Source organism: Leopardus geoffroyi, chromosome B3, assembly GCF_018350155.1.
Source record: "Leopardus geoffroyi isolate Oge1 chromosome B3, O.geoffroyi_Oge1_pat1.0, whole genome shotgun sequence".
NCBI classification, from domain to species: Eukaryota; Metazoa; Chordata; class Mammalia; order Carnivora; family Felidae; genus Leopardus; species Leopardus geoffroyi.
Window position 1 is genome coordinate 109,976,655 of NC_059337.1, and position 25,475 is coordinate 110,002,129.

A 25,475-nucleotide genomic window follows, 5' to 3' on the forward strand; every position below is an offset into this window, starting at 1 on the left:
TCTGACTACGGTAGGACAACAGCCCTCTGCCATCAGCCATCCTGGGTTAAATCTGCCAGCCTTACACCCCCTGAAAGGAGCTGGCAGAAGGGTACAGACTTTCTAGGTGGGGGCTGGAGAAAGGAAACTAGTATCATGTACATTTCACCTCCCATTCAAAAACCTTATTAGCAGCTCTCCGCTGGCAGTCTCTAAGATTAAGTCTAACCTCCTTTACTTGGCTTGCCAAGACCTCCGTAATCTAGACCCATCCCCGCCTCTCCCCCTATTACTCACAAATTCCAACCATGAAACCCTCCACTCCCATCAGGCTTCTATTTCGAGACTAAACTCTGCTCAAAATAAGAGGCAGCTTTTTACCTGCTGAAGTGGTGACGGTAATGTTAAATTCTCTCTAGTCTGTTAGCCCCGCACAAAATCATCACAGGGAAATGGTATTTCACACACAGAGACAACTACATTACACTGTCTCCAAAACTGGAAATGTAGCAGTGGATCCAAAAGTGAAGACTGTTGATATTAAATCTTAGAATCCAAAAATAGAGGTGTAAACACTGCAACAGTCCTAGTGCAGAGCAGGCCCCCGTACTGGCTGGCGCTTGCAGTCGAGTGCGCATGCCCCACACAGAGGCCAGCCATGCAACAGCAGGGTTCTACCACGTGTTCCTGTGCATGGACTTTGGGTCCTCAATCCTAGAAAAGTACTAAAACTGCTAAATTAAGTGGTTTCTGTAAAATCCAAAGTGCACAAGTTAATAAAACAGTAACAACATGGGGCTTTTTTGAGGACACCTATATTCTAACATCTGCTTTGAACACTCGGTTCAAAATCAGCTAATGCTAAAAGAAAAATTAAACTCCGAATTTTAAAAACACACAAAGCACTTGAAGCTTCTGAGGTATGTTTCCGGCTATTGAGTATGTGTTCTTGCTTGAAATCACTAAAAATAAACAGGAAGCTGCCCACGCTATCACTGTCCCTTATTCTGGTTTGTCTCTCGGTCTCTGTGACCCTTCATTAGTAAAACAAACCTTGAGCTAGCTGGTGAGCTATGAAAACAAAAACGCACCTGAACACATGATCACAGATTAACATCACTCTTTACCCACACAACTTCATAACGAATTGAGTAAGATCAGCCACCAAGGGAGGGCAAGGCAGACAACTGTCCCTCACCCGCCTCACAGGCCTCACGGGGGCATGCTGGCCTCATCTTGGAGGGGAGGCTGGAGTGTGGGTGTAAGTGCCTCAGAAAGAAACCAAGAAAGGGCTCTCGGGACAGGAACTGCCCACCAACCCTGTTAGCTTCCGTTTTAAATGTGTATTTATAGATCATTGCCTTCTGATTATTTTACCCCTCAAATTACTCCTCCTACTTTCCAGAACAGGGCACAACAGGCTCCCCAGTTTGTACCTGATGGACAGCACAAATACACACTCAATTTTCTAGCACCTTCTCTATTGTCTAAACTCAACAAATACTTCTAGAGAAAAGGCCAAAAGTCCCCACAAAAGGAAGAGGGCTGCATTATTCCAGAGTGTTCTACCTTATTCTCATAAAGGCCTTACCTTCTTCAGGAAAGGAAATTCCACAGTATTTCAAAGCAGCCCATTTAGTAAGTACCTAACACTATCTGCCCAGCCCCCACTCCCTGTCTGATACCTACATCTCTGAAGAATGAAGAGACATTATATTCTCCAACATGGCTTGCTTATCCATTTTATTAAAAGATAAACTTGCTTTCCAACTCACCAAATTGTTATAACCAGTCCTATTTTTATCCTGAAACACCCGAAACATCCTCTCCTCCACGTGTGTCACCCCTGCCTTCCTGGCAATGCTGCTCCTTGCCCAGGACCTGCAGCTGCCCGAGGCTCTGGTCTTTCTAGTTTTCCCTTCACTGCTCAGCAAATCCCCACCTCTCTCTATTCATTCCTGAAACTGCATTTTAACTCTAGAAGTCCCTTATCTTATCCTCATTTTCCAGAGGCAACTTCCTCCACAGAAGTCACTGGATAGCGTATTTCTTCTTGTTTTCACCTACAGATCAAGTATGGCTTTTAATATTGGTCAGAAGCCAGCTACCTCCTGGAAATGACCTGCTTGTTGTTTTCTTGCCAAATTCTTGCCTCAGGCATTACCGTCTCAGAGAATTCCACATTGAGGACACTCATTTTCTCTGTTTTTTCCTGCTCATAATGCATCACTGGGGTATAACCAGCTTTCTCTTTAGAGAATCAGTTAATAAGTCCCTTCCTCTCTCACTTCTGTCCTCAGTAGAGAGACAGCTGAACTACATAAACTAACAGCAAGTGCTAGAATTATCCAAGACCTACTTATATAGAAACCACAGGCAACAATTTCCCAACCTTTTTATCACATATTTTCCTCGGTAGATTTTTCCAGAAGCATTCCTTACACCTCTAATCATATTTTCATTTTCAAGGTTAAATTAAAAGGTAGGAGAAAAGAGAAACCAAAATCTGAATGTACTTCTGTGACTTATCCTGCACAATTCTGCAGCCAGTTTCAGGGGAGGGGAAAAGAAAGAGAGAGGGAGCGTTCTCGTTCTCGTTACAGAGAAAGGATAGTATTGGATACATCAGCGCTAGACAAGTCACAGCTGTCAAACAATTTTAAGTATATTGAAAACTCTGAACAATCTGTAAAGCAGTCAAGCCAGAAGGATACAGCTTGTAAATGAAGCAAATAGCAATCATGAGTAGCTCAGTTGTTTCCTGAGTAAAAACCCACTCCTTTGTACATTTCAATTAAAACTAAACCCATTAAAATCCCTGTCAGATTCCTTAAGAGAGAATGTCTGCTGGAGAGAAATGGTAAATTATTAATATAGTATAGACATGAATATGCAAGTGTATCAGGAAAAATCTTATTCAGGTAAACTAAGGGCTGTATACATATGCATGTATATCTAATTCTAACCACACAGGCACATGCAGATTTACAGGGTCTTCAAAAAAAAAAAAAAAAAAAAGAAAGAAAAGAAAAAAGAAAAAAAGACCTGGAGATGAAATTTCCCATGAAAAATTAAAATTTTAAGTCAACAGAGAAAAGATATGGAAAGCTACCTTACAGAGACTTATAAAAAAAAAAAAAAAGCTTTCAGCCTCTCAAGATTCACTGTAGCTAGCTAGAAAAACTGATTAAACCATCTAAAGAAAAAGGGGAGTCTAACAGGGGTGGTAGAGGTGGTATCACGACTAATAACAGCGATAATGACATCATAACAACCTTATAACATCACACGCTTAAAAAGGTGAAGACTCGTCTAAGTGGCAGGACTCACCTAGCAAAGGCAACAAAAAGGAGACTGTACCCATGTAAGCGCTGATTGGGGACCATCATGGAGACGGAGGGATGTTCCCATCATCTAACTCCTTTGCTCCAAATTCAAGCTAAGCAAGTAACGCAAGGATGCCTTGACTGCTGGTAGAGCTTGCCTGCTTCTAATGGTGGGACAGACAAAAGAGATATGGGGGGAGCACATGAACTCAGGAGATAGGATCATCTCAAGAACTGTACTTTGGGTGGAACAGAGGAGAGTTCTGAACTACACAGCCCTCCTCCTGAGCTCCTCTTCACCTCCCAATCATCGTTCACTCTCCCATACTGGAAGGGAGGGGGAGAGCAGAGAAAACAAGGTTGAGAAGCACTCTTAATTCAAGAATAACACAAAGGCGGGGTAGTGAAGTGGTGAGGGGAGAGAGCTGGAGAGGGAAGCTGTTTCTTAAGCAACAATGAACATTTAATCCTGAAGCCGCCTATTTGGTTTGGCCTTGTGAGGGGCAGCAAGATTCAGGGAAAGGCTATTCAAAAACCCTTATTACCTATTTATTTAGAAGAGCTCAAGAAAAAGGACACAGTTCAGAGGCAGGAGTCCAATCTTTGGGGTTTAGTCCTCATTCCTATAGTAAAGGATGATTCCAGGAAAGCATTAGGCACAGCAGTTAAGAGTATGGTCTCTGGAGCCAAACAGCCTGGATTCAAATCCGCCCTGCCTGTTCCCCAGGTGAGTAGCTCTGGGAAAGTTCCACAGCCTCTCTCTACTTCCTTCACATCATCTATAAAATAATACACATAATATTACTATCGATCTCACAGGGTTGTTGTGAAGACTAAATTAACTCATATATTGTAGGTGCTGCAGACAATTGTGCTGCTAACCATGGAGTTTGTACAAGTGCTGGTGATCTTTTATGAGCACACACCTTTGCGAAGATGCTGTAAAGATTAAGTATACGACTACAACTGTAAATTGTGCAACTATCAGAACAACCTACCAAAACTGACACAAGATGGAACGGAAAATCTAGAGTCAGACATGTATTTAAGAAACTGAATGCACTACCAGAAAAAACCTGCTGAAAGAGAAAACTACGGGCCCAGATGGTTTCTCTGGTGAAATCATTCTAACAACTTCATTTTTCATCTTTAGTTACTGCCATGAATGGGAAGACTCTGCTCCTTTCCAATCGTGTATTTTCCAAGAGAGCAGCATCTAGCAGAGCATTGCACGTGTCGTAAAATCAAGCTTAAACCCCTGTGGAGTCAGGTATGTCTTTGAATAGTCAGTCAAAAGCTATGGATCGTCTACCACGAAAATACACAAAACAGGGGTGCCTGGGTGGCTCAGTCAGTTGAGCGTCCAACTCTTGATTTCAGCTCAGGCCATGATCCTGGGGCTGTGGGATGGAGCCCTGTGTCAGAGTCTGCCATGCTGAACATGGAGCCTGCTTGGGACTCCCTTTCTCTTTTTCTCTCTGCCCCCTCCCCCTCTCATGCTCCAAAATTAAATAAATAAATACACGAACAAGCAAGCAAACAAACAAACACAAAATACCCAAAATTCTGCAGTCAACATCAGAAGGTCCACTGACTATAAAAACAATCTACAGACCCCCTAGTATGCTACATGAATATTATTAAGTGGGCATTAACTAAAGAAGCACAGTGCAGTTGTTTAAGATTTACAGTAATTAAAGAAAGGACAAAGTGCCTGCCAGTCTCTCTACCCTCTGATAAATTACAAATGGTAACAATATGCTCCTAACCTTGAGCGGCCAATTCTTCCGGATCTCATTCTAAAAATGTCTGTTGATAATCTTCATTATCGTAACCTTAAATTCTTTTCTAAGTAACAAGGAATCCTTCACTTTCCAATTTAATTCTCAGGTCCTGTTCCGATTCTCAAAATTTGCCAATAATTTCAGTTCCTAGATGCCCTTCCCAGACATCACTCAATTCTCTTCCATTATTTATATTTTCAGTAGTGTAGGCAGCTCATCTGCCTACCATCACCCCCACCCAGGCACCACCACATGGGTCAGATCTTATCTCCTTCCAGTCTGAAGAGTCACCTCCAAGGCAAATTCTGGCCAAGATGTATGGTTACATTCCTTATCAGATGCCAGAAGATGAAAAATGGAAATTTCACATTTCCCCCTGGTACTTGTCATTCCCCAGGCACTTTTAGATAGTGGTTATTTTATGAAAAGAAACTCTGTCTGTCCTTCAGCCAATAAAGCATGTAGTGAAATTAACAAAGCACTCCTATAAGTCTGTGTAGGCAGACTCTGAGACCTTTAATTGCAACTTCATTATTTTCTACAGAACCATATTTTTCTATTAAGAGGCAAACAGAGCTGTGATCTCCCGTTAAATCAAAGGATATATAAAAGATACAACACACAGATAACCAAATGACAGGGTATAATTTGAGAATAGGAAAAACAAAGCTAACGGTGGCCAAGAAACAATAATTAGGACTCAAGGAAAGACTTCAAGAGAAGAGAAAAAAAAAATGTTCTAAATATTTTCTCTTAAAACTATATCACCTTTGGAAAAATCACATATTCTACAACGGGAGGTATATAGAAATTTAACCACAGATTAGGAGCAGGGCAGACTTTGAAACCAATAAAAGTAAAGACATAAAGACAAAATATGAAAATAAATAACGGCAAACAACCACAGCAACAAGGTATACTGTCTGCAAGAGAAGGCATAAGACTGTATTCTAATGAAGGCAGTATGCCCAAGATTCCATCAGTGTACGTGCAATCACCATCTACAGGCATCATCTCAACTTCCTTATACTTTGAGCGCTCCTCAACCCCCCAGCTCCCACCTGCACCACTGCTCGAAAGCACAGTGGTTCCCTGTACCACCGGCAATTCCATCATCGTTCTTTTTTTCTCCTGTTCTCCTCCCACACCGACAATTCCCAATCTCCGTCTTCACCTTTCCACATCTAGGTCTTCCATAACCTCCAAGTTAACACACCAAAAGTCCACTGCTCGGTTTCCACGCAAAACCCACTCGCCCTCCAGCTATACCTTTCTCAAATAGTGGCATAACAAACCACCTAATTCCCAAAGCTATCCTCAACCCCTTCCTCTCTCTCACACTGCAAACATCCACACAAATGCCAAGTGGCTTCAATATTATGTGGGTCTCAAATGCCATCCTTTCTTCTCCTTCTCTACTTTCATACCTGTGTTTGCCTTAGGGCTTTCACAGCTTCTCTAAAACACCCCTTCCCTAATTGATTCCTCTCCTCCTTCAATTTTGGCGCCCTCCAATCTATCTGGCCCACTGCCAATGCAATACAAATCTGACCATGTCACTCAACTGCTTAAAACTTTCCAATGTTTATCCACTGTCTGTGAGGTTCTTTCAAGAACGGGCCCACACCTGCAGCTTCAACTGCCACCATTCACCTCCTCGAACTCCCCAATACACGTGCGCGTGCGCGCGCACACACACACACACACACACACACACACAATGCTGTGACAACACTACTTGTGCTTCTCTGAATCTATCATGGGGTTGGGAAATCCCTTTGCATCATGTAATTCTCTTCTTCATTTCAACACTAGTTCAGCCACTTAGAAAACACGCATTCACCTTTTAACACCTACTGAGGCTTTACTTCCTTTGTAAAAAGCCTTCCTTAACCATCTCTACTTACCTCAGACTACTCACCCTCTGTACTCCTTTCTTGCCTTGTATATACACCTCTATTAATACACGTATGACATTTTCTTATATTTGTTCATGAGTATCCCTTCTACCTGATTTTAAGTTTGCTGACAGAGCAGGACCCAGCCTTTTTTTATTATCAAAATGTAAAAGTGTGGTTCTAAGTCATTCAGTAAACTTTACCTGGAGTTAGCTAAAATAACATCTTCACCAATGAGATACCATCTCACATTCGAACTATACCCAAAAGTGACGTTTTTGAAAAGGAAGATGTGCACATATAAAGAGCATAAAATACAAAGAGCTCGAGTTTGGGTTAAAAAAAAAAAAATAGCACAAGATTACTGGGAGAGCCAGAAATTCTAAAAAGTCTTTCAAATGGATGCATGGCAACAGAACCAAAGAGAAAACATTAGCATAATGTGGTAAAAATACTGACTCAAGGACAGAAGCCTGACACTTGAGATGATACAAAGCAGAATGAGCCAAAGCCTCAAGGAACTACAAGTCCTGATTCTCGTTTTTTCCATCAGATTTGCCCTCAGGTGAAATACATGAAAACAAACCACTTACCTAAGCTACTATTTTGGAAGCAGAATCCATTCTCAATTTCTTAGACTGTGTTGACTGAAAGAGCCAGTGGTTTTCAGAGCTGGAAGGTGGGAGCAATCGTCACGGATCCCCTCATTTATACACAGGAGAAACCGGGGCTTGAGAGGAAATTAATTATTTGCCCGAGACCTCACCATCAATCAAGTGGACGGTGACTTCCACATTCTCGGTCTCGGGCTCTCTCCACCAGCCCACACAACTCTCCCGCAGGGAAGGTACGCACTACATTGTTTTATCCTGTTTACACATCAAGAGCTGCTTTGCTTTCTTAATTCTAGCAGCCTGGAGGTGGTATCTAGACTTCACTTAAATGCTAAAAATGGCTTCCACAACTCACAGATTACTTTTATCGGTCACTCTTTCCTTCCCCTAACAGACTTAGAACTCTCAAAGGACAGGTCCCTTCAGGTTGGATCAAAGGCTTTTGGTAATAGTGCTAACACCAGAACCTGTCGCTGTAAGTCATCACTCATCCTCATTTATAAAACCTGGCTATCACTTACTGATATTTCACTAAATTAGCACCACCATTTCCTTCACTAATCCTAGTGAAAGTGGTTGCATTTTACAATAACAAGAAAGAATAGGTGGGGACAATGACGTTTGTTCTGTTCAACAGGCAGGATCATCGTGGAGTTACAGAATTTGAGAACCATCGAGGCAATGGAATACGACACATCCAGCTGACAACACCTCAAGTCCACAAAAGGAATGCTGGGTTCCACCAATGATTGTAAAATCAAGTATATAATAACAGAATCGTCCAAACATAGCACTATTGAACTAATGCTTGCCATATGTTAGGGACTATTCCAAGAGCTTTGTACACAGATATTGCCAATCCTCACAAAAGGCCAGAAAAAGGCAGGTGTGATACGGATGAGGAAAGTGGGCAGCAGCAGCACCAGAATTTCTACATAGAAGGGGCCTCCGAGGTGGCAAAATGGAAGGGAGTAGAGGGCAACAAGTGGGGACTGGGTTCCAACCCTTCTTACGGAGTGGTAAGCGGCCAGCTTGCTAGACTGTATTGCAAGATTGTATCTGAGGAGGTGAGGACTTTACGTGCAGAGCACTTTACTTAGGCAGAGTATTCATGGAGCAGCAGAGGTAGGACTATGGTCACCCTTCGCCTGATCCCATGTGCCTCTTAGCACCACACAAAAACTGAGGCCCCAGAGGAAGGGCTCCATCCAAGGTGATGAAGCAAGTAAGTGCGGCCAGAGCTGGCACTTGAGCCCAGGTCTGTGTGGCTCCAAAGTCTCTTCTCTTTCAGACTCTCCCACACTAACTCCTTCTCTGTAAATGCCCCAGACTGCCTAAGAACCATGTAAAATTAATGGTTACAATTTCACAAATCATGAGATCTGAAAAATAAACTACGCCCCTGAGAACCCTAAACCACCATCTGGAAAGTTAATTTTCTAATGCCCTAGAACAGTATGCATGCCACAGATTTAACATCTCCTAAGGTAGGCCTCCAGTATATTTTAAAACGCACATTCATACACAACTCACCTAACGGGAGACTTTTAAAAACAACTTTTGGAAGGGGGTTGGGGGAGGGTAGGGGAGAAGGGAAAATAGTCTCCGTTAAGAGACCAAAGCTCATTTAGAACCAAGTTGGTTTCACAGGAATAAAAGAAGTTTTTGATTATGCCAAATACTGGGTTTAAAAACTAAATATAACCCAATGACATTCAATATCTTAATTTGAGATAATTTGAGAGCCTGAAACACTCACATTTAAGAGGGAATTCATTCACTCGTTCAACGAACTCCTGATAGACCTGCACTAGGAGGTATTCTGGAGGCCACAGAGATGTGCAGGACCTAGTTCCTGCCTAGCAGTGCTTATAGTCTAATTAGAAAAATCAAATAAAGGTGTGAAAAATTAAAGAGCAGCAAGTGAACAAATTCCAAAAGGATGAATTGCCAAGAGATGAAGGAAATGAAGGTATGGGACAACTCTGAGCTTTTCAGGCAACAGCAGTAGCACCTGAAGCCAAGTCTTGAAAGGAAGGGGAGAATCAGAGATGGGGCCCAAGAAACACATGAAGGTCCAGAAACAGGGGGAAAGAAAGGCTATTTAAAAAAAACAAACCAGTAAACATACAAAGGTTCTCACACAAAGGTAAACTGACGGGTATATAAGGATATTCATAGGATAGTGGTTAAATGAATTATGGTTCACCTACACAATGAAGTATTACACACCTGTAAGACTGAATGAGACAGCTTTATGTGCACTGATATACAGTCTATATTGCTAAGTGAAAACCGCAAGGTGCAGGTAAGTGTGTATAGTATGCCACGACTTGTGTATTTATATCTATATGCTTATATGTGCTTACATATTAATGGACAATCCATGGAATGAGATATAGAAGGAAGTTATACACGGTGGATACCTCTGTTGGCTGAGGAGATGGGTAGGTTAAAACCAAAACCTGCAGAAGGCAGATGGCCTAGAGAAAACCTTAGGTGTCAGGTTAAGAGGTTCAGATAGCATGCAAACTCGAGAGCAGGACTTCTCAACAACAGTACTGTTGGCATTTAGGGCCAGATAATTCTTTGCTAGGGGGCTGTCCTGTGCATCATGAGATGTTTAGTTGCAATTCGACCTCTCTCCAGTAGATGCTGGTAGCACGCCCCTCCCCACCCCTGGGTGTGACTGCCAAATCGTCTCTAGACATTGCCAAAGTGCCCTGGGAAGCAAAACCACCCCTAGTTGAGAACCACTGCTCAAGAGCTACAATGTTAATAGTTAACCTAGGAAACATTCTACTAGTATATTCTCGTAAATTAACAACAAATGCAACATACACTCAAACACGTATCTGAGGGATACACTGGACATTGTTTTGAAATGATCTTCATACATCAGTCACAGTTTCTCAAGTTATGATAATTCACATCCCTTCCCAAATCTGAACTATTCATTTTTAACTATACCTACTTCATCACGGAGGTCTCTTTTCTGTATCTGTTGAATACAAATGATAAAAGTTGAACTGAAAAGCTAGACAGTTTTCAGCAGTACAGAGAGAATGGGCCAGATTCTCCAAGGGGCTTCCCAGTGGTTGCGCTGACCCTTCTGGATTTCTGCCGCATAATTTCACCAATTAGTGGAAGAGCCCCACCTCCCCAAAAGAGCACGTACTCTCTAGATCCAACATCTTCTGGGATGCCAAGGAAGGCAAGCTTCCCATAGAAATCCAACAGAAAACCATATTTTGGCTCAGCTTTAAAAAACAAAACAAAACAAAACAAAACAAAACAAAACAAAACAAAACAAAAAAACGAATATAATTACTGACCCAAAAAGAACATAATTACTTCTATTATGCTAATAATGTTTCTTGTCTTAACTCCTAATGACCACACAAAGTGCAAGACACTGTTCAAAAATAATGAAAGACATCACCCCAGATTTCAAGACTATAATGGGAATGATTAGTTTATAAAGCCAGGAGAGGCTTTAACTAGATTCTACAAATCACAATTTTATTGAGGTTAAAGTCGTTTCTAAATTACCACAGTGAACAGGGAGGGGGAAAAAAAAATCAAGACATCCAACAGACTTGAGTATTTTTCAAACACAGGTCTAAAACTTGTGTTGATTCTCCTGTGTCTTTTCTTTTCCCAACGCCAGAAATCCAAGAACACCCTGGCAATCCTGGCTTCATACTCTGAAGTCGCTGGTTCCTCCAGTACTGTTGTAGGTGAAAAGTTGTGGATTTCATTCTCATGAAATCATACTCTTCAAATTCTAGTATTGTTCCGACTACTTTAGCTTAGCTCTCAGAAGGTTGGTTCTCATTTGTGGAGGTGACCTCCAGTGACCTGACTCTGCAATAATTACACCTGTGCGTCGCTAAGGAAGGTGCTTAAAAGTGTCCGCGGCGAAACAAAGAAACTCACCATTCTAACTACTTCAGGGTAAGTCTGCTCTGTCAAACAGCCTCTGCTTATTGTAATGTAGTCCACCAGTTCATTAAGAGTGGAGCGCTTGTATTCTTTCATTTTAAGATCAGATAGCGTGTCCATGAAGTCAAAAATGACACAGCACTGCTGAAGTTTCTTTAGGAACAGTTCAGGCTGCTCTGAGGACGGAACGTCTAAGAAAAAAAAAGGAAATGGTGTAAGTCTGTCATCAATTTCTAGGTAACAGGAATTCTCTGTGAAAGTTACTTCAAAGGCAAGCTCAAAAAAATAAGAATTCACATGACAACAGTGTTCTTTTTAACAATTACACACGGGCGGGAGGGGATACCATAGCCACTACTTAGGAGACCTTGTCTTTGAAAGCTACGTGGTACCAACACAATAGACAGCATTTGCTATTCCAAATATCTATTCCAACCAAAGATAGACCAAAATCCCAAGAGCCATTGGAAAGTTGAAGCAAATTTTAACCAAAAACATCCCATGTCAAAACCCCTGAGCCAAAAGCACTGAAAAAGGTCAAACTTCCCATTATAAGGTAAAGCCACAAGTTTTCACTTGGTTTAAATTAGTTTTACTAAAAAAATTTCAAAGCAGAAATGTCAGTAAATTCATTTTAATTTCACGCTGACATCCTTGGTATTTAAAGCAACTGTTGTATGTGTGTTTATATTTTTTGTTTTGTTTTGGCTTGACATCTATGAAGTTTCTTTGTCAAAGAAACTTGGAAAACCAACAAAATGAAGTAATATCAATTCTCTCAAAAAGAACACACCAGTGATGGGACAATAAGAGCAAACTATACTTCAATCTATGCTCTCTCTTATGACCCATCTTATTCCCTTAACAGTGCGAGAAAACCACTAACATCTTCATTAGTATGTTCTCAGAATAAACATCTGTTCTTTTCCCACAAACAGCAGGTCAGACATTTGGTTTGGTGTCACTTCTAAAAAATATATAAAAATTTCAAGTTAAAATTCCTCAGTGAGAATGAAAACCTGATTTACAGCTGGACGTGAAACACATCAAGTTGTAGACAGCCCATTCCATTCCTTTATTTTCACTACTTTATTCCCCAAACTGGATCTTCTCTAAAAAGGCAATGCAATTATGACCAGGCTCCCGCCTTCATCCAAGGTACGTAACTCATTAATCCTCAAAACACTCTTAAAGGTAAGCAGGTGGCATGATATTATTTTCCCAAAAAGAAAATTAGATACTATCACTGAGGTCGTCCCACAATGAATAAGTTACGGAGCTGGGCCCAGCGCCCAGGTCTCCCACCACATTTCCACACTCCCTTTGTACCACTCAAGAAGGACTTTAACAATGTTTGGCCACTCACTTGCAAGCACCTTCAGTGGCCAGCTTCCCAGTAAATGCTTTCCAGCAGCCGTAAAGCACGGGCCACCTATTCTCTGGAGGTAAGTGTGACAGTTAGCAGCACTCACCTTACAACACCAGCGGCCCTAGCAGAAGGCAGTGAGGGCAGGCTCCTACTTAAAGGGTCCACGTGACTCCTCTCCACAACCCTCTTCCCCTGCTCACACCGCACAACCCAAGTGCTAGTCCAAGTACCCGGGACCTCAGGGATAATTCTCCCAAAACACTGCCTGCTGACATCAACTTTCAGGTAAGCCTAGATGAGAGTGGGCAGGACACCTGAAAACACAGGATTTTCCTACCAGATACAAAGGAACAAGAAGTAGTCAGTATTTTTGAAGGTATGTAGAGCATCACTGCTATTCTTAGTGAAAACAAGTTATAAATTCAGAAATTATTCTTAACTTGTAAGTTTCCTCCCCTGCCACCACCCCCATGGGTCCCTAAAAGCCTAATGTATTACAAAGACTTTGGGATTTAAGCTGTGAGATATCTTATTCTATGTCCCTAGACTTAATCACATTCAAAAAAAAAAAAAAAATCTAGCTGAAACTAGTCTAGTCTAAATCTAGTCTAAAACTAGTCTAAAGACTGGGGCGCCTGGGTGGCTCAGTCGGTTGAGCGTCCGACTTCGGCTCAGGTCATGATCTCGCAGTTCGTGAGTTCGAGCCCCCGCATCGGGCTCTGTGCTGACAGCTTAGAGCCTGGAGCCTGCTTCAAATTCTATGTCTCCCTCTCTCCCTGCTCCTCCCCCGCCCATGCTCTGTCTCTCTCTCCCTCAAAAATAAATAAATAAATAAATAAACAAATAAATAAATAAATAAATACCATTAAAACTAGTCTAAAGACTATAAGAACTGAGTTTAATCAGTTTAATTTCTCTTGAATTGCTACCTGCTTTTAGCATTCAAAATTAATTAATAAGTAAACAAAACTAAGCAGCTTATGAAAATGGCTATACATCCATAGCCAATGACTAGTTACATGCATAGGACCATGATGGTTAAGTACTAAAGTCCTGCAAGTTCTAAGTCAGACCTCATACCTCAAAGCTGAATGGAAGTTTTGATGCTGCACAGGGAACAAAACAATCTTATTAATGTAACATTAAGGTTAAAATCTTTAAAGGAGATTTTAATTAATCCTATTTTCGATACAGTAACTTTAATAAGTCTTGAAAACCGGACCATTTACATGGAGAACTGCATAACTCAGCACATACGAATTATGAAAGCATCTATAAGTGACAGCCTTTCCTCCAAAAAGCAAACCATCATTTAAGTAGTGACAACAGTGATTAATCATTGTGGTCGCTGCAAAAAACCTCAAGAGATTCATATATTTGGCTATTTTTAAAATTCAGGCAATTAACATTTGGTCTTTTTTTTTTTATGTTAGGCAGTTGAAATTTATTCTTAATCCAAATTGACGTAATGTCATAGACAAATGTGAAGCAGGCTATCCATCTGCCTAATGGAATAATAATCGCTTTCATTTACTAAGCACTATTGGGTACGTTTATTGTGTACTATTCTAAGCATTTTCAAGTATTATATCTCACATAATACCACAACAGTTCTATGCAGTAGGTACTATTTCCAATTTAACAAATGAAAAAATCAAGACACAAGGAAATTCAGTGACTTGCCCAGAATCCTACAGCCAACAAGCAGAAAGACAGGATTCAAACCCAGGCACACTGGCTCCAGAGCAAGGACTGTTCATCATCGTGCAACCATGAAACTCAATAACAGACTTCATAAAACGGGGTGTGTGCAAAGAGATAAGAAAAGGAAGAACACAGAGAGAAATCAACAAGTAATCTCCAACATGCCCCATTCATAAAGGATCAGGCTGAACCCCTTCTCTATCCTCCCTCTAGCCCATTCCCGAGATTAACACACACAGCAATAAGCTATTCTTTATCACAGGCTAAATTCTTCTAAGTGATCTCTTCTCCTTAACTTAAATAACAAAAGTAATCAAGACTGACGAAAGAAAAAGAGGGAGGAGTATTCCTGAAAGAGACAATTCAATTACAGCAACAATTAAAAAAAATTTTTTTTTTCATTCTCACTGAAGGAGGACCTAAATCAGCCTGAGCAAAGGGCTCTTGTACTGTCTGGTCCTCTGACTGCCTCAAATAGCTGTGCTGCTCTCAACCTCCTTGCCCTCATCTCCCTAATCCCAGTGAGCTATGAAAACGGGTAATGTGAAAAGGTAGAACAAGCCAGTATCGGAGAAGAAACACTCTGAGTAGCCCAGAAGGTTTCAATGATAGAAGTTTAATGTCTTATGGAACCGGTCCCAGAAGCAGATAACAAATATCTTTTAAAGAAACATTTATCAAAAGTATCAGGTACTAGGTCGGAAAAAGAAGATCATAAATGACAAAAAGAAGAAATCACATAGGCAATGCATTCTAACCATAATGTAATAACACTAGATTTTAACAGTTCAAAGTCACCCACCTCCCAAATGCAAGCCACCTGAGAATCTAAACACTTCTGAAATAACTCAGATTGGAGGAAAACAAACAAATTACAAATTACAGACATTTAGAAATAAATGTAAATTAGAAAAATTAAAGGTCATCTTAGAATCCCAAAGCAGACCAGGCAGTGGATGGATGCTTGTGTCGTCTCTCTTCTAATGGACACCTCTGGTCTACACAGGCTGTCCCTGCCCCCAGGAGAAGAATTCCACAGAATCATAACCATAAATAATGAGGAATCAATAAGTGGTTATATAATACCATGAAGGTCATGAGCACAACAACCCATCCATCCAATGTTAGTATTTGTTTAAAAAGGAGATAACCGAATCAATTCTCATAGTTTTGGATAAGATTCATAAAATCAGATTCTGCTGCTCTGGAACAACTCTCAAAATTAAGCTGATTTCCAGAATATGTTTCTCACCCAAGAAAATAATTTAGTGACCAGCTAAGTGGTCAATCAACTTGGCAGTTACATTACTCACTGTACTGTCCCTCTTTTTCTTTTAGCATTCATTTTCTCCCATATGCCTTTTCTATCGCATCTCCCAGCATCCTCCTACCAATTTTCATCAATAAGCTAGGGAAAAGGACTACTCCCACTTCCAAGGTGTTCATACCCAAATAATTTTAAAATTGACAAGTAACAAGAAGGAATGGGAAAACGAACATAGAATTCCACAGTAGAGGGAGGATGCAAGCTCAAATTAAGAGACAAAGATTCTCCTTGTGTCCAAAGAACCGTCAACAGGAGTGTAAATACACTTTAGCCACACAGCCCAACCTCCCGCCTCCGCATTACCTGCACACGTGCACGGGCACACATACACACACATGAACCTCCCCTCACCCTTACTATGACTTCAAGAGCTGATGGTTTATTAGTGTTTGTCTGTAATTAGCAAAATAAACTCATTCCTCCCTAGTCAACAAGCTTCCATTATTCCATCCCAACTAATGTTTGGGGCACAGGATCATGGATCCAATATCGGCCCATCTTCCCACAGGGCCTGACTCAGGACTTTGCAAAGCAAAAAAAAAAAAAAAAAAAAGCAAAAGTACAAGAAATAAAACATAAGCTAGGTGTCCTTTGGGTTTAGTGCTTTGGGTTTAGTGCTCCATTCAACTGAAGCTGGTGAAAATCAGAACATTAAATTCACACTTTGCAAACAGGCCAATCAAATAAATAAAGAAGGTTTACATCATTATAACATTTATTAGTCATATCATCACAGAAAAAAATGCAAATTCATTTTAAAAAAAGACATGGGCTGGTAACTTACTCACACATAGGCTATTAAAACGAATGTGGAAATATAATGAAAAAACATTTCTCTAAAATGATGTTTGCATTGGAAGCTTCAGCAGTAACATTATTTGAGCTCCTGATGAAAAATATTTATAACCAATTATGTTAATTCAAAAGATCTGCAATAAAATCCTACTAAGAATTAAGAATGCTTTTCACCTGAAAATGTCCTAAGCCATTCCTCAGCCCTTTTACATCCAGTTCTCCCACTCTCACAAAAAATCAAGTTACCAGCATAGAGGATATAAACATGGTCTTTGATCCCAGCTCCCACCTCAACCCTTACAACTTTCCCTAAAGTATGTAAAACTCCATCCCTATCACATACAACCCTCTAAAACTTCAATAAAGTCAACGAGACTTTCATTTGCATAAAGCATATGAAACTGCATTTACAGAAAACTAGTCCTTGATGAACTGAAGCATGGCATGTTAGTACCAGCAGTAAAATGCCTGCCTGACTGTCCATTGTGCTTTGTCCAAACCCTTGCCACCTAGTTTACTTCTAAACACAGATACGAGAGGCATTCTCCTCTCGTAGCACATATTTTGGTAAAACTAAATGGAATTCTATTTTATTAGTGAACTATGCTTAAATTAGGAATTGTTTTTGACACCCCCAAAACTGCAGATATAACCAGCTATATTTCATCAAAACGGGGAGAGAAAACTCTAAGTCTTTCTAATGAACCAAGTAATAATATGAGGCTTCATGTCCTATGAACTGGTCTGTAACATGTTGATTGCACAAGCTACTTCAACATAAAGAAACTAACACAGTAGTTAAAGTAGTGAAGACTTCACCATTCCAATTACTTTATTACTGTATTCAAAGCAGTGGGTTCAAAAACGTGTGTTCTGCTATTGATGACCGTGGTGGTGGTGTGGTATTTCCACTACTATATATCTGTATTTTTTAAAAGCATCCCAAGTGATTTCAATGTGAGGCCAGTTTTTAAAGTAATAACTACAAAATCCTTCTCTCATCTTCTTCACCTTTGAAATTCTCTTTTTAGTTCACTGAAAACTAACCGTGAGGGGCACCTGGGTGACTCAGTTGGTTCAGCCATCTCACTCTTGATTTCGGCTCAGGCCATGATCCCAGGGTCATAGGATCAAGCCCCATGTTGGGCTCAACGTGGAGCCAGCTTAAATTCTCTTCCCTCTCCCCCACTCACTCTCTCCCTCTCCAAAAAAAAAAAAAAAAAAAAAAGATAAAAACAGCAATTAAAAAACAAAAAACTAACTGTGAAAACTTGCCATTTCCAAGAAAAGGAAGGTCCCTGGAAACATCTACAACAGTGAAAGCATTCCTTCCTCTCCTGGGCAGTAAAGAAGTGAATGTACAGTTGGCTGCTTTTAGAACTCCTTCCAATTTATTAATAAGATAGGAAACACTTGGCTGATTACTAGCATGTGCTTTTCCCACAGGTTCAAAACACGTCTCATGATCTCACGTGAGAGGGAGCCCCAGAGCACAGAGCCTGCTTAGGATTCTCTCTCTCCCTTTTCTCTCTGCCTGCCCCTCCCCCACGTGTCCTCTCTCTCTCTCTCTCTCTCTCTCTCTCTCTCTCTCTCTCTCTCTCTCTCTCTCAAAAATGAATCAATAAATAAACTTTAAAAAACAAAATAAGTAAAGAGTACATCTCATAGAATGGCTACACAGATGAAACAGTATCCAGTATCCAAAAAATGAGACCAGGGTGTGAGTATTAAACAAGTTTAAGCAATAAACTGAAAGGCAGAAAACGCCAGTACTGATGTTTCAAGGTAAAAAGAATGACAATGATAATGAACACAGACTAGTGCAAAGCGCTATACTAAGCTCCTTACAGGAATCATCCCCCTTTAATCCTCAGAACACCTTATGAGTGGCCACTATTAATATCCCAGTTCTTCAGAAGAAAGGACTGGGGACGAGAACAGCTAAATCACTTGCACAACATTACCCACTACTAAGGGCTGCAGCTGGGATGCAAATCCAGGTCGTCTTACCCCAGAGCCCACACCAGTAACGACGACGATGGTGGTGATGGTGACTGTGATCAATACCACCACCGCCACTGGAGCTCTACGGATAAGCTGTCACGGTTAGACACTTGTTTAAGAGGAGCTGTAATCTAAAAAAAGCAAAGGAAAATCTGATGGACTTTTCTACAAGCATTTAGGTATTTTAAAACGTAAACAGCATAAAATCAGAACCGAACTAGTGATCAATGGTAGGTAACTTAAAGTTCTAAACGACAATATATTAATTATTCTGCTCAGCTTGGACAATCAACATGTATTTGTTATTATTCTTCCGTGGATCTCTCCAGTTTTCCTTTCCCAAAAGCTGACAAATACCTGCTCTCCACTTATAAGCAAAACCCAAAGGTCACCACTGATGCAAACCAGTGGCTGCAGCAGCAAAATTACAGGATTCAAGGCTCTCATATTATTTTGACACTATGTTCCAATCAGAAGAGAGAAAAACATACATGCACACACACATGTCCACACATACAAAACATGCATACGCACACAACTTTTTTTAAAAATTTTTTTAATGTTTTTATTTATTTTTGAGACAGAGAGAGACAGAGCATAAGTGGGGGGGTGGGGCAGAGAGAGGGGGAGACACAGAATCTGAAGCAGGCTCCAGGCTCTGAGCTGCCAGCACAGAGCCCGACACAGGGCTCGAACTCACGGACTGTGAGATGATGACCTGAGCTGAAGCCAGACACTCAACCAACTGAGCCACCCAGGCGCCCCTGCACACAACTTCTAATAAATATTTCTGTTTCCAACTCTTCATATTAGCTATCCCTCATGTTTTACCTTCTAATTCCAAGGCAGTCACTGAAACTTGTCAGGACAAGAAATAAAACATTTAAAAATTGATCAATTCCTAATTATAGGTGTAGATTACTTTCCTGCCACCAAAATCACCCACAGGACCAAAGCCACCAAAGCCTCTGGCTAATGCAGACTCCACACCGTTAGCACAGAGCCAGATGCTGGGCTCGAACTCATGAACAGCAAGATCATGACCTGAGCCAAAATCAAGAGTTGGATGCTTAACCACCTGAGCCACTCAGACACCCCATAAGTCTATTATTAATTCATCACCTAAGGGCTTATTTCCAGAGATGGAACCAGGGCCTCTGAACACAAGAAACTCCTGTAGCATGCTGGGCTATTTTGCCCCCCACCCCCCAAAAAGGGCTGCAGGACACAGCGTTCAAAAGTATCTTTGTCAATGATTCCCTTTTTTGAGGATTTTCTATATCAATAAAATTACAAAAAAGACCAAGCTGACATTGTTTTTCAGATAAAGTCATGAAAACAGTAAGTAGCCACCATATTTTCACTATAATTTCATAAACAGAAAGCTCTTTTGAATAACAAAAGAAGAGAAGGGCGATCTCAGAATAAAAGACAATCCTTCCTCAAAACGGACGGTGGCACGTGCCCATGCACAGATCATCGTGTGTTCTCTGCCTTGACCTTCCTTCCCTCTACTTAGCGCTCACTTTGCCGGGCACCAGGAACAACTTTCCCACAACCTGTATCTGGGGATCTCTGGGCCGTATCGCCACTTTGTTCCAACACCTGTCTATAGCATGGATAACAGAGTTCTAGCCATACTGACATACCAATTTCAACTGTGTTTAGATGACCAGAAAAGCTGAGGAGATAACACATACCCACAATAGTACAGGAGCTTTTCATTTTACGGCAGCCATGTAGTCCTTAGAAACTACGTAAGATAAAAATTTCCACAAAATTTTATACACACCTCCAGTCAAGAACTTGCCACATTATACTGGTACTTTTTTTTTTTTTTTTTTTAAACCAGTGAATCAAACACGTGTCTTGTTTATCTTTCAATACCCAGATCCAAGGAGGAGTTTCTAGAATATGGTAAGTACACAACAGACACAGGTTTAATCAATAAATTCTATGTATTGAATCTTCTTTCTCCATGTTTCCAATTGTAAATTAGAACTTTATTCCTCTAGAAATAAAATTATACTGCAGGATAGAGGGAAAGGTTCAATATGAATATTAAATAAAATGAATTATTCCAATATTTTAATACCAAGTCATAAAATGAAAATTAAAAAATAAGAATGGGGGCACCCGGGTAAGAATGGCAGTGCCGGGGTGGCTCACTCTAGGTCAGGCTCCCAACTCTTGATTTTGGCTCAGGTCACGAACTCATGGTCCTGAGATTGAGACTGAGCCTCCTGTCACTTAGGACAGTCTCTCCCTCTTCCTCTGCTCCTCCCCTACGCATGCCCCCGCACTCTCTCAAAAAACAAAACAAAACAAAATAAAACAAACAAAAAAAACACCTAAGGAAAGATGGACTAAGCAAAGTAAATCAGAGAAGGACAGATACTATATGGTTTCACTTATATGTGAAATGTAAACAGGCCGAACTCTTAGAAACAGAGACCAGAATGATGGTTACCAGGGCCTCGAGGGTGAGGGAAATGGAGAGATGTTAGTCAAAGAGGAACAAGCTTCCAATTATAAAATGAGTAAGTTTCAGGATCTATGTATATAATAACATATACTTGAAAGTTACTTAGATCTTAAACATTCTCACCACAAGAAAGAAATAGTAATTATGTGACCAGATGGAAGTGTTAGCCACATGCTTACACACCTTATACAATGTTACATGGCAGTTACGTTTCCAAAAAGGTGGAAGGAATGAGAGAAGGAAGAAAAGACAGACAGACAAGGATGGTTTTTAATGATACAATATTTATGAGCATAAAAAGGAAATAATAGGCCAGGTTCCTTGACAAAAAACCAGCTAAAAAAGGCAGGTCCTTAGTTTCTTGAAAATATCACCTCCCCCTACCAATCTAATAAAATAATGCCTTCTTTTCTAACACTTCATTAAAAAAAATCTAGTTGGGGGGCACCTGGGATGCTCAGTCGGTTGAGCGCCCAACTTCAACTCAGGTCATGATCTCACAGTTCATGGCTTTGAGCCCCTTGTCAGGCTCTGTGCTGACAATGCAGAGCCTGCTTGGGATTCTCTCTCTCCCCTTCTCTTTCCCTCTCTTTCTGCCCCTCCCTGACTCATGCTTTCTCTATCTCAAAATAAATAAATAATTTTTTTTTTTTTAAAAAGGCAAAGTGTCAGCAAAATTTCTTTTAAAAAAATTTAGTTGAGGGGCGTCTGGGTGGCTCAGTCAGTTAAGCATCCGATTTCGGCTCAGGTCATGATCTCACAATTTATGGGTTCAAGCCCCACATCGGGCTCTGTGCTGCCAGCTCGGAGCCTGGAGCCTGCTCCAGATTCTGTGTGTGTGTGTGTGTGTGTGTGTGTGTGTGTGTGTGTGTCCCTCCCCTGCTCACGCTGTGCCTGTCTCTTTCTCAAAAATAAACATTAAAAAAAATTTTTTTTTAATTTAGTTGATTTCTAAAATAAACAGAATAGTTTTTACTCAAGGATGAGAGAAAAAGACTCAAAATGAAGATGAATGTACAACATTAATGAAACAGTATAATCTGGAATGCCCTCCACAGCAAAAATAACCTGATAATTTTGCCAAGTGTGCCATTAATAAATGAAAAGGAGGAAGATTTAGGGGTGCCTGGGTGGCTCAGTCAGCTGAGCATCTGACTTCGGCTCAGATTATGATCTCATGGTTCATGAGTTCAAGCCCTGCATCAGGCTCTCTGCACAGAGCCTGCTTCGGATCCTCTGTCCCCGTCTCTCTCTGACCCTCCCTCATTCACACTCTCTCAAAAATAAATAAATAGTAAAAAAAGAAAAAAGAAAAGTTGGAAGGTTTAGTGCAAATGGCATAGGCTTTACATTCACTTACTCATTCATTCACCAAATATTCAATGAAATCCCACGAAGGGCCAAGCACTGCTGGGATAACATAACGAAGACACTAAAATTCCTTCCCTCAAAGAATTTTACACTGTAGCACAAGAAGACAAATAATTGCAAGTAAAAAAGTAAATACGGGGTGCCTGGGTGGCTCAGTCTGTTAAGTGTCTGACTCTTTGTTTCGGCTCAGGTCACGATCTCCTGGTTCATGAGTTTGAGCCCCACATCAGGCTCTGTGCTAACAGTGCAGAGCCTGCTGGGGATTCTCTCTCTCTCTCTCTGCCCTTTCCCTGCTCATACTCTCTCTCTCAAAATAAAGAAACTTAAAAAAAATGAACAGATAAATGAATGAATGAACGAATGAATACATTATATGGTATACACTATGGGGGAAACCAGTATGCTGAGCAGTGGTATGCTGGGGGTGGACAGTATTCACCTGGAAGAGAGCATCTGAGCAAACACTTGAAGGAGGTGAGGCAGTCAGCCCAAAGGGCATCTGGGGGAAAACAGGCCCAAGAACGGGGATAGAAAGTGCAAAGGAACTCTGCAGCAGGGAGCGTGCTGGTGAATCTGAGCATCTGCAAAGAAGCAAACGTGGCTGGATCCACATGAAAAGTGAAAAGTGGGGGAGATGGATCAGAAGAGTGAGGTATGAGTAGCGTAGGTCATCTTGGGCCTTGTGAATCGCTTTTAGACTTTGGCCTCGACGCTGGTCCTGAGCTGGAATCGTATCTTTACTGTTTACTAGGTGACACTGGACAAGCCACTTATTTCTCTGAGCCTTAGTTTCCTCATCCATAAAATTGAGGAAATGTACCTCACAGGGTTGAGTGAGGATTAAGTGAAAAAGCCATTTGTAGGATGGAAAATGCTGTTCACAAAGTTGTCACTCATTTGACACACATCTATCAAGTACCTATAACATACAGCATAGAATCAATTCCTTGTTTCATAGCTCTCATTAAAACTATTTTCTGTATAGAAATATATTTAGCATTTTTGGCATAGCTTTAAAATTATTTTTAAACCACTTAATAAATTCTGAAGCACTTCTAGAAATATTAAATTTTTGTTGAAATTTTATTCTAATAATATCAAACTTTAATCAAACAAAGGCCATCTATAGTATTTAAAACCCTCACACAGGGGCGCCTGGGTGGCGCAGTCGGTTAAGCGTCCGACTTCAGCCAGGTCACGATCTCGCGGTCCGTGAGTTCGAGCCCCGCGTCGGGCTCTGAGCTGATGGCTCAGAGCCTGGAGCCTGTTTCCGATTCTGTGTCTCCCTCTCTCTCTGCCCCTCCCCCGTTCATGCTCTGTCTCTCTCTGTCCCAAAAATAAATAAACGTTGAAAAAAAAAAAAATTTAAAACCCTCACACACCATAATTCATCTTCTCTTCCGCACTTGGCTTTTGAGACCAGGAGAAAGTCATAAAATCATAATCTGATAAAAAGAAATTAATAGGGGGCACCTGGGGTGGTTCAGTCAGTTGAGCATCCGACTTCGGCTCAGGTCATGATCTCACAGTTCGTGGGTTTGAGCCCCGCGTCGGGCTCTGGGCTGACAGCTCGGAGCCCGGAGTTTGCTTCAGATTCTGTGTCCCCCTCTCTCTCTGCCCACCCCTACTTGTGCTCTGTCTCCATCTTTCAAAAATGAATAAACATTAAAAAAAATTTTTTTAATAAAAAAACTTTTTAAAAAATGAAATTAATAGAACAAACTCCCAAGATGTACACAAGAGTCAACATTGTTGTTCTAGCTGAGTTCCAAAGTATGAGCCAAAAAAACCTTCAAAAAGACTATTTTTACTTATGTTGTGGTTATAAGGTAAAGAAATAAATTAATGGAATTACAAATGTTCGGCAAGCACTCCCCCTGAAGGAAGGAAGGAAGGAAGGAAGGAAGGAAGGAAGGAAGGAAGGAAGAGAGAGAGAGAGAGAGAGAGAGAGAGAGAGAGAGAGAGAGAGAGAGAGATTTTCAAGTACTTCAGGTACTTGAGGGCTTCCCCTCCCCCAGAGATTACTTCTACAAGGGATAAAAAATGGCCTGTGTACTTTCCATTTGTTTTGAGGATTAACATCAATGTGAATCAGTTCAGGATGGGATGAACCTGCAGCTACTTTAACAATATGATACAAGGTTTAAAAACAAATTAGATAGATGCATAGAGAAACAGGTATCACATTAACATCAATTAAGCCCACTGCCTATTATTTCACAACGTAAGTTGACACCAACAATATCTTTAAACTTAAAAAAAAAAAAAAAAAAAGATTTAAAGCATAAAAAAGAGTCAATCCAATGCTGCAATGCCAGCTTAGAGATGCTATTTCTGAACCTCCGTTGGGAGTTTTAAATATGAGCCCTTAAGCTCCTGAGAGTGACAGGACTGAGGGACTACACTGATGGAATGACCTCTAATCCCAAGAGTAATAAAGAGTGTACATTTATAATTAAAGTCATAATCTGGGCAATAAAACCCAGTGACAGCATGTAGGAGACACCACTTCCTGTGGAATTCGTGTATGCTTCATACAAGGCATACTACAATATAAATTAAACATAAATGTAGCCCACATACAAGCATTGATGAAATCCAAAATTCACATTTGAAACATCATACTAAGAAAAATGAAGTCCATTTTAAAACCTTATTTTTCCAGAGGTAGAGACTTACAAGTATGTATTTATGGATGTGTTATACAGGTATGCACAATTGTGAGTGTATGACTCCAAAACTGAAACTTAACAGTAATACAAACATTTTATAAAAGACAAAGAATATGTGTCTGGAAAGCTTAACACTTTCAGAGCAAAGAAGCATTTTAAAACACTGAATGGTAAGACAGGATACCAGTGTAAGCCAGCATGT

The 25,475-nt window shown here is 40.6% G+C and overlaps 1 protein-coding gene across 4 annotated transcripts in view; it reads right to left on the bottom strand.

The window, feature by feature from the left end:
• Positions 1 to 25,475, bottom strand: part of PPP2R5E (protein phosphatase 2 regulatory subunit B'epsilon) — a 148,495-nt gene that overhangs the window by 55,705 nt on the left and 67,315 nt on the right. For all 4 annotated transcript variants that reach the window (XM_045451196.1, XM_045451194.1, XM_045451197.1 and 1 more), the window contains exon 3: positions 11,541 to 11,737. In XM_045451196.1, coding sequence (XP_045307152.1) covers positions 11,541 to 11,737 — 197 coding nt within the window. The remainder of the gene's footprint in view (positions 1 to 11,540; positions 11,738 to 25,475) is intronic.